The sequence below is a fragment of the Rhipicephalus microplus genome, chromosome 8 (genome assembly GCF_043290135.1).
Source record: "Rhipicephalus microplus isolate Deutch F79 chromosome 8, USDA_Rmic, whole genome shotgun sequence".
NCBI lineage: Eukaryota > Metazoa > Arthropoda > Arachnida > Ixodida > Ixodidae > Rhipicephalus > Rhipicephalus microplus.
The window spans coordinates 35,710,445-35,724,362 of record NC_134707.1 but is presented as its reverse complement, the minus strand read 5'-3'; the positions used below and the strand labels follow the sequence as shown (position 1 = coordinate 35,724,362).

Here is a 13,918-nt window from a genome sequence, read left to right as displayed (position 1 = left end):
GCGGCAGCGCAGTTTCGATTGAGGTGAATCTGCTTGAGGCCCGTGCATATATATTTAGGTACCCGTGAAGAGCGCCAGGAAGTCAAAGTTTTCGGAGTCCTTCACTACAGTGTTCCTAGTAATCATATCGTGGCTTTTGGACGTAAAAACCCAGCAACCATTAATGTTAACGTGCAGAGCGAACAGGAAGCTATCATTCTCGGGAAACGGTGCATACAAACACGCTTACAACCGGCGCACCTGAGACGGCTGAATTTGTGTACCATAGGCGTCAAATAAAATTCAGAGGCGAGCGTTAATAAGAGTATAGTGTGGCAGCCCTTCGTGTGTGATGAGGAACCTAAGTCTGGAAAGTGGTACGCCGACCTGTGACAGCGTGTTCAGAAAAAGCTCATTGCGTCGCGACATTTAACGAGCAATTGAAAACAGCGACTATACAGCGAGAAAAATAGATCAATATACTATGCTATGAGAGACCAATAAAACGACAGGCTTATTTTAAAAATGTTTCGCGATTTATGGGAGAGTATTAAGCTGTTTAGAAAAGTGGTTAATGATTTAGAGAAGTACTTGGAATTCTACTATGGCAGAGCATAAATCTGTTCCGTGGGCCTCACACTCGACAGGGCCTTGTCGACAAAAATACGGGTTTCTAGTACGGACTGCCATATGAGAGAGGATTAAGCAGTGTGTTTTGAAAAAAGGAGTTCACAATTTAGAGGATTTGGTACTCTACTATGGGGGAGCTTAAAGCCGTCCCGTGGCCCTCACACTCAAAGAGGCCTTGTTGACCAAAACTCCCTAGGGGTAGAAAGCACCAGCTTGAGACGGTTCCGGATGTGGCATAGCAGCAAGCCGCAGATACATACCACAGAAACAACATGACGCAGCAGCAAACTTCAGATACATAAAAAAATGGAATACTAACATTTGTGTGCAGGTATTCACAATCGGACTTTCAATGAAGCGCTTTTCTTGCAGGCAAATTGGCTGAGCGTTAACGTCTTTTTTAAGCAGTCAATGTAAAGAGATTTCATTTTGTAAAGACAACTTATTGATAGTACATTTCTTTTTAAATTATTTCGACAGTCTTGCGCGCTAACAAATGAACTGTGAAAAAAATCACACCGCAAATTTCAAACAAAAAGATCTGAAATAGCTCAGTTTGGGAGAGCTCATGTATGCCTGGTGCTTTTGAGCTTTCGAAGTAACAATGAAAAAAATCAGCAACAGAAATCAAAAGCGGATAGCGCGTTTTATAGACGGTTTCAAGGTCACAAGCGTTGTACCCCCCCCCCCCCCAAGAAAAAAAAAAACTTCCACTCACCTCAATTACCAGCCCCTAACGTTGGAACTGAAAGGATGTTTTCAATTCTCTTTTCAAGCGTAACGAAAGTATGTCTTTCGTTTTTCACATAAAAGAAACGTGCGTGAAGTACAAGGGAATGTTTCATCATTTTTATGTAGCTCAAATGAAAGTTTATATGAATATATATTTCTATACAAGGGAAAAGAACTGCAGATTATCAGCGGCCTATTTTCTAAAGCTCTTGTGGTCCTCCAAAGTTCTTGAAGCACATCGGTGGACAGAACTGGAAGTCATCAAGGGTCCGTGTTCGTGGACAGTGAAAGTGTCTACAGTCGGGACAACTTTCTGCGGCAGTGAACGAAAAGCTACGGGGGTGGAGCTACATGCAGCTCTTCCGCCAAGTAGTCCGGCTTGAGTCACTTTTAGAATGCTGGCCGTTTTCGAATAATACAACTGCATAGAACTGGCTACGTCTGTTTACACAGCCATTCATAAGTGAAATTCGAACAAGCGCCTTAGGCGAGTCGTCGGAATAACTGGAGAGCGACGAGCACTCATCTAAAGACGGAAACGCCATTTTGAATGTAAGGGGCACCTAAAATGTGCGACGTTTTCAGACGTAAAACAACGTGAAATGACAGTTCATGAAGTAAAGCAAATATAAATATCCCCTTGGTTTTTTCAGTGTCTCTTTATTACAAGCATCCTGTAGGAAATAAAGTAATATTGTTCTTTATTATCTTCACACTAAAAACACAGACGCATTTGTGGCACTATATTGTTCAGCGGAGACACACACCCACTTTGGTTCCGTAGCCTTCCCTTCATTGCCACAGAAAGTTGTCCCCGAGTATAGCTGCATACAGTGTGTCTATTATTGTCGGTTTTTTCACATTTTTTTTGTGAAACATTTCTTAGAAGCACGATGTCGCGCTTTGGCATCGGCAGTGGCGCCGTCCACACCCCCACTGGTCATGCTCGCGCCTACAATCTCGTGCCGACAAGCGCATGCTCGCGTCTCGTGCCGGCCCAGGAAGACACGCACAGAACTGTCGCTCCCCTGCCCCTCTCTCACCTCGCAAGGCCGACGTTTGCGAGGTGGGAGAGGCACTAGATCACGCGTTCGTAATTCAGTCAAGGTCGTCTTTCCTTGGCTTTCGCTTGACGTCGAAGGCAACACTTCTACTACATTCAATAACTAGGAATAATAGAAACGAAATACTCATTGAGCTTTCCCAATCCATACCCAAGTACGTAACATTCACGCGAAATCCCCCCCCCCCCCCCCACCGCTCTGCGACGCGTTCACCCTGTGGGAAGTTGCGTACGGCATTTTATTCGAAACCCCTTAGAAAAGGGTGCCGGTACAACATAAAAGGCCGACGTGACGTCAATGCGATGGTTCACGCTTGCATTAAACTGGTTTTCTTTTTTTGGGGGGGCCTTTGTTTTTCAAAATCGTGAATGAATAGAATAGAACAATGAATAGAACAAGCCAACTTGTTCTATTCAGCCTCCTTCACCCCCGCAGGGGCGCCTGCGCAAGTAGGCGTTTGGTGTGTAGCGACACCACAGACCCGAGCTAACGGGGGAGTTTCTACTCCCTCCCACGCCTAGCCGTGCGTGGCCTTGCCGTGTCCGGGGAAAAGGGGATCCTGGGGGTTGAGCCAATGCTGGGTGATTGGACCTTTAAGGCCCCCCGGCAGAGGCAACACACCCCTTTGGCCCCGGCTTCACGTAGACGGCACCCCTGGGCTGACCCACCCAGGGGAAATCGGCAGTCGCCTTTTCCTATCTCTCTCTCCCTACATCTTCGTCTTTATCTCTTACTATTTATCTGTCCTGTCTTCTACTCTCTTCTGTTTACTTCCAAATTTCCTGGCGGCAAGGGTTAACCTTGTGTAGTTACCCAACCTTGGGTAGTTATATCTGGTTATAGCGGCGATGTATGACTGGCGCCTTCAAGTGTTCTACCTTGTAGCGTCCCCCTGTTGGGCTCGGTGGTGGGTGGTCACCATCGCCGCCGAACATGAAATGCACCACATGGCAAAATCTTTCCCCCCTTACAATGATCGGTCCCTGAAAAGGAACCGCACCGATGAAAGCTCCAAACGAACCGGAAGCGATTGTGACCACTTTCCACGCTTTTTAGTCATACACTCTCTGGCAGATAACGTCTCAGTTGCAGGACTGTCAGTTTTCCTGATAGCTAAAACCCTTGCTAACCTAATAGGCAAAAAGTACGACGCAAAGCAACTGTCATCCGGTGATCTTCTTGTTGAAGTAAGCCAGAAACAGCATGCAAACACTCTCCTTAAACAGAAGCAGTTCGCCCACCTGGACGTGTCTATCACCCCCCATCGCAGCCTTAACACTGTTCAAGGCGTCATTTCACAACGTGATCTGATGCGAGAAACTGAAGCTGACCTCCTTGAAGGCTTTCGAGAGCAAGGCGTAGTAGCCATCCGTCGGATAACCATCAGGCGAAACAATGAAGAAGTGTTGAGGCCTCATATAGTACTAACATTCAACCGCTCCATCCTGCCAGAATCCGTGAAAGCGGCGTTCCTTCACTGCAAAGTCCGCCCCTACATACCCAACCCTAGAAGGTGCTACAAATGACAGAAATATGGACATGGGTCGAATACCTGTCGCGGAAAACAAACATGTGCAGAATGTGGTGATCATGAGCACCCAACAGTGAGCTGTACTTCCACGCAAACAGAGTGCCCTAACGGTCACGGGCCGCACGCAGCGTACTCGCGGACATGTGAAATTTTCAAAAAGGAAAAAGAAATTATCCAGATAAAAGTAATCGAAAACATCACATTCTCTGAAGCCCGGAAGGAGGTGTCGCTCTTCTCCGGAAGAACGTACGCTGACGCAGCGCGCCGGGGGGCCGGGCGGCGTCTAGTAACCGTGGGCACGCAATACAGCTTTGCTGATGCGTGCACATCTTTGCTCCCCACCAAGCAGCCACAGGCTGCGCCAACCTCTCACGTCCCGGAGGTCGAACTTCATCAGACCCCAGGGACCACACAGACAACTGAGACACCTGTCTCTTCTGACAAACCTCCATTAGCTTCTGAGGGTCCACCGGAGGCAATGGAAGTTACACCAGGATCCTCAGCGTCTAAGATGCTGACGGAGTCCCCCCAAGTGAGGCGGGGCTCCATAGATCGCCTCAGAGGGAAAAGACACCCGCCAGTGAAGCCCCCTAATAAAGGCAGCGAAGTATGAATAAGTCACGCTCTTTTCCTCATTCATAAAAATGGCTGCAGAAAATATCATCCAATGGAATTGTCGAGGCTTACTTAAGAACTTAGACGACATCTATGAAATATTTGCACAACACCAACCAAACATACTTTGCTTACAGGAAACACACCTAAAACCTACACACTCTAGCCTTTTGAAAAGATATGTGGTATACCGAAAGGACAGACAGGGCACTGCCCATTCATCTGGTGGTGTCGCTATCGTGGTGCAAAAAGCAGTTCCGTCTCAAAGCCTCACTCTAGTTACTGACTTAGAAGCAGAGGCGATACGAACCCTAATTTTTGGACGAGTAACAACAGTGTGTTCCCTATACATCCCTCCAGACTACCAACTCTCTACTAAAGAATTTGAAGCACTCATCGATCAGCTTCCGCATCCATTTCTGTAGGTCGGAGATTTTAACGCGCACCACCCTTTATGGGGATGTAGAAGAATGGATTCTCGAGCCTCCCTAATTGAAAACTTTCTGTTGTCCTCCGGCTCCTGTATATTTAACAAAAAAGAGCCAACATACTTTAATGCAGCGCACAACTCATACACAGCAATAGATCTCGCTATCGGATCTCCTTCACTCTTGGCAACAACTGAGTGGGCTGTAATTCATAACCTCTATGGAAGTGATCATTTTCCTGTTTGTCTAAAATACAAAGGAAATACGAGTACAATGACTGTGAATGTAACCAGGTTCCGATAACAGGGTGCGAACTGGACGAAATTCCGAAAACTCTCAAAACTATCGCGCTCATCAATTGAAACCCTAGGCATCGATGAATCTGAAGCGTTGGTCACACTGCACATTATACACGCCGCAGAGCAATCCATCCCACATACATCTAACAATACACGGAACAAAAGACGACCTTGGTGGAACTCTGAGTGCAAAAATGCTCGTGACAATCAAAACAAAGCATGGTCGAAATTCCGCAGGAATCTTACAGTCGAAAACTTGGTGAATTTCAAGCGTGCAAAAGCAAACGGTAGACGTGTCCGACGAGAATCTAAACGACAGAGCTGGCAATCCTTCCTCTCATCGGTGAACTCTTACACTGACACGCATAAGGTGTATAACAGAGTAAGAGCACTCCAAGGGCACAGCACTCATCCGATGCCCCTTGTTAGTACTGCTGGTGATACACTGGAACACCAGGCAGATGCCTTAGGCCAACACTTCGAGTATATTTTCAGCTCTGCACATTATACAGACTCCTTTAGGCGATACAAACTTGCCGAGGAACGTAAACCTATTTGTGATGACAGGCCATCGGCAGGAGGGTACAATGCCCCCTTTACTATAGGGGAACTAAAGGCCGCACTGGCAAAGTGCGGCAGCTCAGCAGCAGTCTCGGACAGGATTACTTACGGCATGCTGAAACACCTACACGAAGAAACGCTTGACGTCATCCTCATTCTTTTCAACAATGTATGGTCCTCTGGGCGTCTGCCCATGACCTGGAAAAAGGCAGTTAACATACCAATTCTTAAACAAGGAAAAGAAGCCACACTTGCTGCTAGTTACAGGCCTATAGCGCTGACCAGCTGTTTGAGCAAGGTGTTCGAAAAAATGGTGAATCGCCGCCTTAAGTATTACCTTGAATACAATGGCCTCCTTGATCGTCATCAAGCTGGATTCAGGTCTGGCCGGTCGACAACTGACCAACTGGTAGCATTTGAATCCTATGTCAGAGATGCCTTCATTCAAAAACAACACTGCCTATCTGTATTTTTTGACTTGGAAAAGGCTTACGACACGACATGGCGTTATGGAAATCTCCGTGACGTGCGATCTTTTGGAGTGTCAGGAAATATGCTGAATACTATTGAAAGCTACCTTTCTGACCGTACATTTGTGGTTTGTGTTGGAAATGTCCTATCGAAGTGGTTTACGCAAGAAAATGGCGTCCCCCAGGGCGGTGTTCTCAGCTGCACACTATTCATCGTAAAAATGAACTCCATAAGCACCATACTGCCTAAAACAACTCTGTATATGTGGATGACCTTCAGATCAGCTTCAAATCACGCAACCTAGCCACATGTGAACGTCAGATTCAGTTGGCAGTAAACAAGCTGTCAAGCTGGGCAGACAAAAATGGGTTTAAGTTTAACTGTGACAAGACTGTTTGCGTACTCTTCTCAAAACTACGTGGCATAAGGCCACCCCCCAACATTTCAATTAAAGGACAAACCATAACTACCAAAAAAGATCACAAATTTTTAGGTGTTGTGGTTGATGAAAAGCGAAGCTTTGTTACACATATCAAACAGCTACGATTTAAGTGCTTGAAAGCCTTAAACCTGCTCAAGATTCTCTCGCATCAGTCATGGGGCACAGACCGTGAGTGTCTACTGAACCTTCTCAACAGTGTAGTGCTATCACGTATCGATTACGGCTCAGTAGTTTACGAGTCAGCTTCAAGATCTGCATTGAAGATGCTTGACCCAGTGCACCACCTTGGGCTTCGGCTGGTCAGCGGTGCTTTCCGAACCAGCCCGACAGCCAGCCTGTATGTTGAGACAGACCGGTGGTCACTAGAACGGCGACGTCAGTTTACAAGTGTCACGTATGCCACCAAGGTGCTTTCCCATGTCGACCACCCAGCTCGTGCGCTATTGCAGGATACATCGAAAGCCCTCCTGTTTTTGAGGCGACCATAAGCTACGCCACCGTATCCCCTCAGAGTGGCCTCACACCTTGGAAATATGCACATACTGGTCTCCAATCTTTAACTAACCTTTCACAAGGACACTGTTGTGCCATGGGAAATGCAGGCTATCGATTGTGATTTGTCATTCCTAGAGGTAGGAAAAAATGGTCACCCAGTCGCAATCGATCAACACTTCAAGTACCTGCAGGCCAAATACAGGTGTGCTGAATATTATACTGATGCCTCCAAGTCCTCTGCAGTCGCATGTGCGGCACACGGTCCCGCTTTCTCTTAATCTAGAACAATGAACGAACATACCAGTGTATTTACTGCAGAATGCTATGGCATACTTTTAGCTGTAACGCACATTTTAAAGGAGAAAGAACCAGCCTCAATCATATACACAGATTCTTCCAGTGCTGTGACTGCGCTGTCCTCCACTAAGATACTCAAGAACCCAGTTACTAATACACTTCTAAAATGAATCATGTCAGTCCGCAAGTCTAAGCTCAAAATCACGCTATGCTGGATTCCGGGACACTGCAACATTGCTGGCAATGAGATAGCGGACAAACTTGCGAAGTCAGCAGCACTCCGCCCATCAGTTGACGTAGACACCATCACGTATGAGGACTTGAGGCCACTCATCACATCCCGAATGCGTAGACAATGGCAAGAAGAATGGAACGCAGCAAATGCAAACAAACTGCACTTAGTAAAGCCAAGAATAGGAAGATATGTGACTGAAAAACGTAACAGGCACCAAGAGGTTGCACTGTGCAGACTCAGGATCGGTCATACACATGCAACACACTCGCACCTTTTAAACAACTCTCCAGCACCACATTGTGCAAAATGTGGTGATGAGCTGTCTGTCGTTCACGTTCTAATTACCTGTCCGTACCTCGAACCAGAAAGACTGTGTCACTTTTCAAAGCTGTACAAATGTCACATTCCGCCTCATCCACAATTTTTTTCTTGGAGACGATTCCTTGTTTCCCCCAAAAGTAGTGTTAAAGTTTTTAGCTAGTGTAGGCTTCCTACATTCCATAACATATTCTCACTAATCTCAGCCACCTCTCAATCCTGAGGGAATCGCTGAGACTTTTTTATCATATGTCATGCAGCACGCACTCCTTGTCTTGACAAGGGCTGTTGACGACCCAACATGACTTTGTAAAACCCATAAGCATAGCCCGTTTTAAACCCATTACACATAGTCACTACACCTAAGTTTAAGTCCTATACATTACTCTTTTATTCTTGCCACCCTGAGTAGACTTTTTATAATCAAATCGACCAAAAACCGTGTGTTTGGCGCTCTTCGGCCTGAGTTGCCCTTGCGCCACTAAAATCTATCATCATCATCATCATCATCATCATCATCATCATCATCATCATCATCAGCCTCCTTCACTCAATCATCAGCAACTGCTTCGTGGATAAACGTAGCTTTCTTCAAATAACCTTCTAACTTGGTAAGGACAGCTATCCGGTCACACAGCTACGCCGTAGTGAGAGTTTACATGGTATTTTAAATTGGCCTCCCGTCTGCTTCTAAATGCAATATGGGGGGGGGGAGGGGTAGCGTGAGCAAAGCGTGCAATGTAGATATTTTGATAACTATAATAAGGATAAGGCAACGTTTAACGCTCGAACCTTCTCTAGTGAGGCAAGTCTAGCGGTACTATTCGAGGAGCTAGAGCGTATTGAAATGAATATATTAGGGCTCAGTGAGGTTAGAAGGACAGATTAGGCCTATACAATGCTGGGCACGTCCTTTGCTATTGGGGCTTGGCTGACAGAAGAGAATTTGGAGTGGGGTTTCTAATTCACAGAAACATAGCTGGCAACATTGAGGAATATTATAGCATTATTAAAAGGGTGGTAGGTATCGTAATTAAACTCAATAAGAGATACAAGATGACTGTGGTATAGACTTGCGCGCCTACATCCAGCCATTATGACGCTTGAGTTGAAAGCTTCTAAGAAGACGTGGAATTGGCAATGAGTAAGGTAAAAACACAGTATAGTATGTTGATGGGAGACTTTAATACAAATGTAGGGAAGAAGCAGGCTGGAGACCAGGCAGTAGGAGATTATGATATCGGTACTAGAATCGCCAGAGGAGAGCTACTAGTAGAGTTCGCAAAACGCAGTAATTTACGGATATTGAATGCCTTCTACCGAAAACGAGGAAGCCGTAAGTGGACATGAAGAGGCCTAATGGCGAAAGTAAGAACAAAATAGAATTTATATTCAGTGCACACCAAGACATCGTGCAGGATGTGGAAGTGGTTGGCAAGGTCAGTGACCATAGAATGGTACGGTTTCGAATTCACCTAGACTTGAAAAAGGAACGACCCAAACTGATACGCAAGAAGCCAATCAATGAGCTAGCACTGAGAGGGAAAGTACAGGAATTCAGAGGGTCGCTGCTGAACAGGTACTCGGCTCTTAGTGAGGAAACCAACCTTAGCGTAGATACAATGAATGATAATCTGACGAGTATCATTAAGGAGTGTGCCGTGGAAGTTGGAGGCACGGTAGTTAGACAGGACACTGGCAAGCTTTCCCAGGAAACGAAAAATCTCATTAAAAAGCGTCAAAGCATGAAAGTCTCAAGTACAACAGAAGAAATAGAACTGGCGGAGCTTTCGAAGTTGATTAGTAAGCGTGAGGTATCCAATGTAAGAAGGTATAACATGGAGAGAATCGAACACGCTCTGAAAAACGGAGGAAGCGTCAAAGCAATGAAGAACAAACTCGGGATAGGCGAAAATCGGATGTATATACTAAGAGGCAAAGAAGGCAAAATAACTACCAATATGGATAGGATAGTTAAAATAGCGGAGGAGTTTTACGAAGATCTGTACAGCATAGCCGGCACAACCACGACCTTAATACTATAAGAACTAGCAGTAACCGAGATGACACCTCACCAGTAATGATAGAAGAAGTCAAAAAGCCGTGGAGAGCATCCAAAGAGGCTAAGCTGGTGGTGGGGATCAGGTAACATCAGATCTGCTGATAGATGGAGGACAGATTGTGTTAGAAAAACTAGCCAACCTGTTTACGAGGTGTTTCCTGACGGGAAGAGTACCAGAGTCTTGGAAGAATGCCAACATCATCTTAATACATAAGAAAGGAGATGGCAAGGACTTGAAGAATTACAGGCCGATCAGCTTGCTCTCCATATCTATGCAAGCTATTTACAAAGGTAATTGCTAACAGAGTTAAGGAAACATTATGATTCAATCAACCAAAGGAACAAGCAGGATTTCAAGCAGGCTACTCAACAATCGATCACATTCATACCATCAATCAGATAATAGACAAATGCTCAGAATGCAGCCAACTACATAACCTTCATTCATTGCTAGAAGGCGTTTGATTCAGTAGAAATATCAGCAGGCATGCAAACACTGAGGAATCAGGGCGTCCATTAAACATATATAAACATCCTGGAAGAAATCTACAGGGTATCAACTGCTACCATAGTGCTTCATAAAGAAAGCAACAGAATACCAATCAAGATGCGCGGGATAACTGCTACCATAGTATTTCATAAAGAAAGCAACAGAATACCAATCAAGAAGGGCGCAAGGCAGGGGGATACAACCTCTCCAATACTATTTACCGTGTGCTTACGGGACGTTTCCAGTGGCCTAGAATGGGAAGAGATATAGATAAGAGTTAATGGAGAGTACCTTAGTATCCTGAGCTTCACCGATGACATTGCATTGCTGAGTAACTTCAGGGGACGAGTTGCAACTCATAATTGCGGTGTTAGACAAGGAGAGTAGAAAGGTGGGTCTTAAAATTATTATGCAGAAAACGAAAGTAATCTACAACAACCTCGGAAGAGAGCAGCGCTTCGAGATAAGTAATAGTGCACTTCAAATTGTAAAAGACTATGTCTACTTAGGGCAGGCAATAACCGCAGAGCCGGACCTGGATATTGAAGTAACTAGAAGAATAAGAATGAGGTGAAGCACATTTGGCAAGCCCTCTCAAATCATGACAGGTAGATTGCCACTATCCCTCAAGAGGAAGGTATATAACAGCTGCATCTTGCCAATACTTAGCTATGGAGCAGAAACCTGGAGACTTAAAAAGAAGGTTCAGCTTAATTTGAGAACGACGCAGCGAGAAATGAAAAGAAAACTGGTAGGTGTGACCTTAAAAGACAAGAAGAGGGCAGAGTAGAATAGGGAACAAGCAGGGGTTAAGGATATCATAGTTGAAATCAAGAAGAGGAAATGGACATGGGCCAGGCATGTAGCGCGTAGACAGGATAACCGCTGGTCATTAAGGGTAACAAACTGGATTCCCAGAGAATGCAAGTGGGTTAGAGGGAGACAGAAAGTTAGGTGGGCAGATGAGTATAAGAAGTTTGCGGGTATAAATTGGCAGCAGCTAGCGCAGGACCGAGTTAACTGGCGGAACATGGGAGAGGTCTTTGTCCTGCAGTGAAAGTAGTCGGGCTGATGATGATGATGATGAATAATGATAAGAACCTCGTGTAAATTTTCATACGCACCTTCATTCTCGCTTCCTTCTTGGTACCCTCATCCATCCATGGCACACGTTTAAGCTGACGGTCGAACGCTTCGCCAATATAGCTGAGGAGATACCGAGCCTTTGAAAAAAAAATCGCATTGTTTATAATACATCACTGTCGCTGTCAATTAAAAAAGCGTATTGTTTTTATCATAATAAATGAAGTCGCTGCGAACAAGGAATAAATATGCATAATAATATTTTTAAACTATACGAAACAGCATCTTTCGGAGCTCTCGCAACGTCTTCAAACTGGGCAAAATACATTACAAATAAAAAGGAACGACGGGTGCTCGAGCACCAACTCTTACGCAGTCATTACTCAAGTTTTGAGCGATGCAGCTCCCATTAGTGCTTACTTTTAATTACAACAAACATTTCAACAATACTTTGTTCCTGTCTGGAGCACGCGTGGGAACGTAAAAACCGATTCCCTCGATCGCACGGTTTTATAGCCGACCAGTAACCAGTGAGGTGATGCTACGTCTTTGGACTGACGTCAACAGCGGAAATTTTGCTATTGGAGCATCACAGCCTTCCTACAAGCTAGTGAACTGGATGTCCATCTTTGGAGCAGTTCTAACGTGCCGGAACTGCAGTCCAGATCACCGCAATAATTCAGCATTTTCATTCATTACTCCTTTCTTTTCCCATGTCCACTCTCCAGAGTTAAGCAGCCGGCCAGAGCAAACTACCACTCAGGCAGACCTCCTTGCCTATCTGTTAATAAATTTTCCCTCTCGGCATTTCTCTCTCCTAAGGGAACCTTGATGCAACAGATTGTAAACAATGCTCCCGTTGGAGAACCTATACGTTAATACTTTTCATTTTGTTGTCATCACAATCAGTGTCCCGATCCACTACATTAAGTTTGCATCCTCCAACGCATGCATACGGGTTCCCGTATGCATCGACGTTAACACGAGTGATGCGGAAAAATTGTCCTCTCTTAATAACGTCACTGTATGACTTCACGGGTCATGACGATAGTTATAGCGCGAGAACAGAACGACGAAACAGAGACAAGAAGGACACGAAGGACGTCGTCGTTCTGTTCTCGCGCTATAGCTATCGTCATGTCATGCCAACTAGCCCAAGCTGTCACACTTTTAATTCATGGGTCACTCGTCTTTGTGACGTCGCTATGGCGTTCCATTACGTAACGTCAGAAAATGACGTAATCACATGAGATTATCGCTTGGTCAAGGGGGGTTTTATCACGAATCCTGTGCAAAAAAAAAACGCAGAAAGCTTCCAGATGGCTGCGGGAGAGGATTAAAGCATCGACCCGGTGATAAAGAAGTTGGCTTTTGCCTTTTACTTTTCTAAGGTGAACACGTAAGAGACCTTGTCGGCTTCATTGTTTCTGTACAGTGTCAGGTTTTCAATACGTTAAGTTGCACTACCACACTCACCTGCCTTCTCGCGTGCGTTCCCAGGTAACGTAGGCCGTACCACTTGCTCACAATGTGTCGCGCTTTCGACCTCAAGAGAGCAATGCAGAAACGCTCCCGGTCCGTCTCCACTCCGTCGCACAGTTCCACCGTGTTGTTTAGGTACTCCTTCGAGGAGTATCGCAGAAGTCTGGCGGCTTCTTTTACGCCGAAGTTATTGAAAACGACGTCCCTGTAAGACAAGATTGCACACGCAATGTTCCATCACTGGTTGCAGCAGTTAGGTGTATATAGGGTACGCACTGAACCTCGATCCGCAAGGCGACAACACTATCGCTGCGCCATTTTGAAGTTCCGTTCATACTCTCGGTCGTGTTGTCCGTGCTTCGGGCGTGCAGAAAGTGTTCCGGAAGTCTCTAGACATCCAGACTTCTGTACGGATCATGGACACAGCGTGTGCAGCCAGTTTAGTTCGAGCGCGCCGAGCGCGTGTACCTCCGAAATCACGACACCGATGCTAGCGATCCTCGTGGATGGCGTCAAGTGCATACTACCTTTCAAACAAACGGCCCTTATCTTACCGTCGCATAAACAAGCCATAGCTGGATGAACATGACTGCACCATTCAATTATGCATGGAAAACTGAAGTATAGGAAGCCTTCTTTACACGCTGTGCTCGGTGAGCTGTTATTGAGTTATTAAGCAATCATAGAGGGTGGTGGCAAGCTTT

General features: G+C 45.5%; 1 protein-coding gene across 1 annotated transcript in view; it reads right to left on the bottom strand.

Moving 5' to 3' along the window:
- Window positions 1-13,918, bottom strand: part of LOC119165333 (neprilysin-1) — a 73,854-nt gene that overhangs the window by 44,413 nt on the left and 15,523 nt on the right. The window contains exons 8-9 of the mRNA XM_075870189.1: window positions 13,209-13,419; window positions 11,774-11,872 (exon numbers count right to left, since the gene is read on the bottom strand). Of these exons, the coding sequence (XP_075726304.1) occupies window positions 11,774-11,872; window positions 13,209-13,419 (310 nt within the window). The remainder of the gene's footprint in view (window positions 1-11,773; window positions 11,873-13,208; window positions 13,420-13,918) is intronic.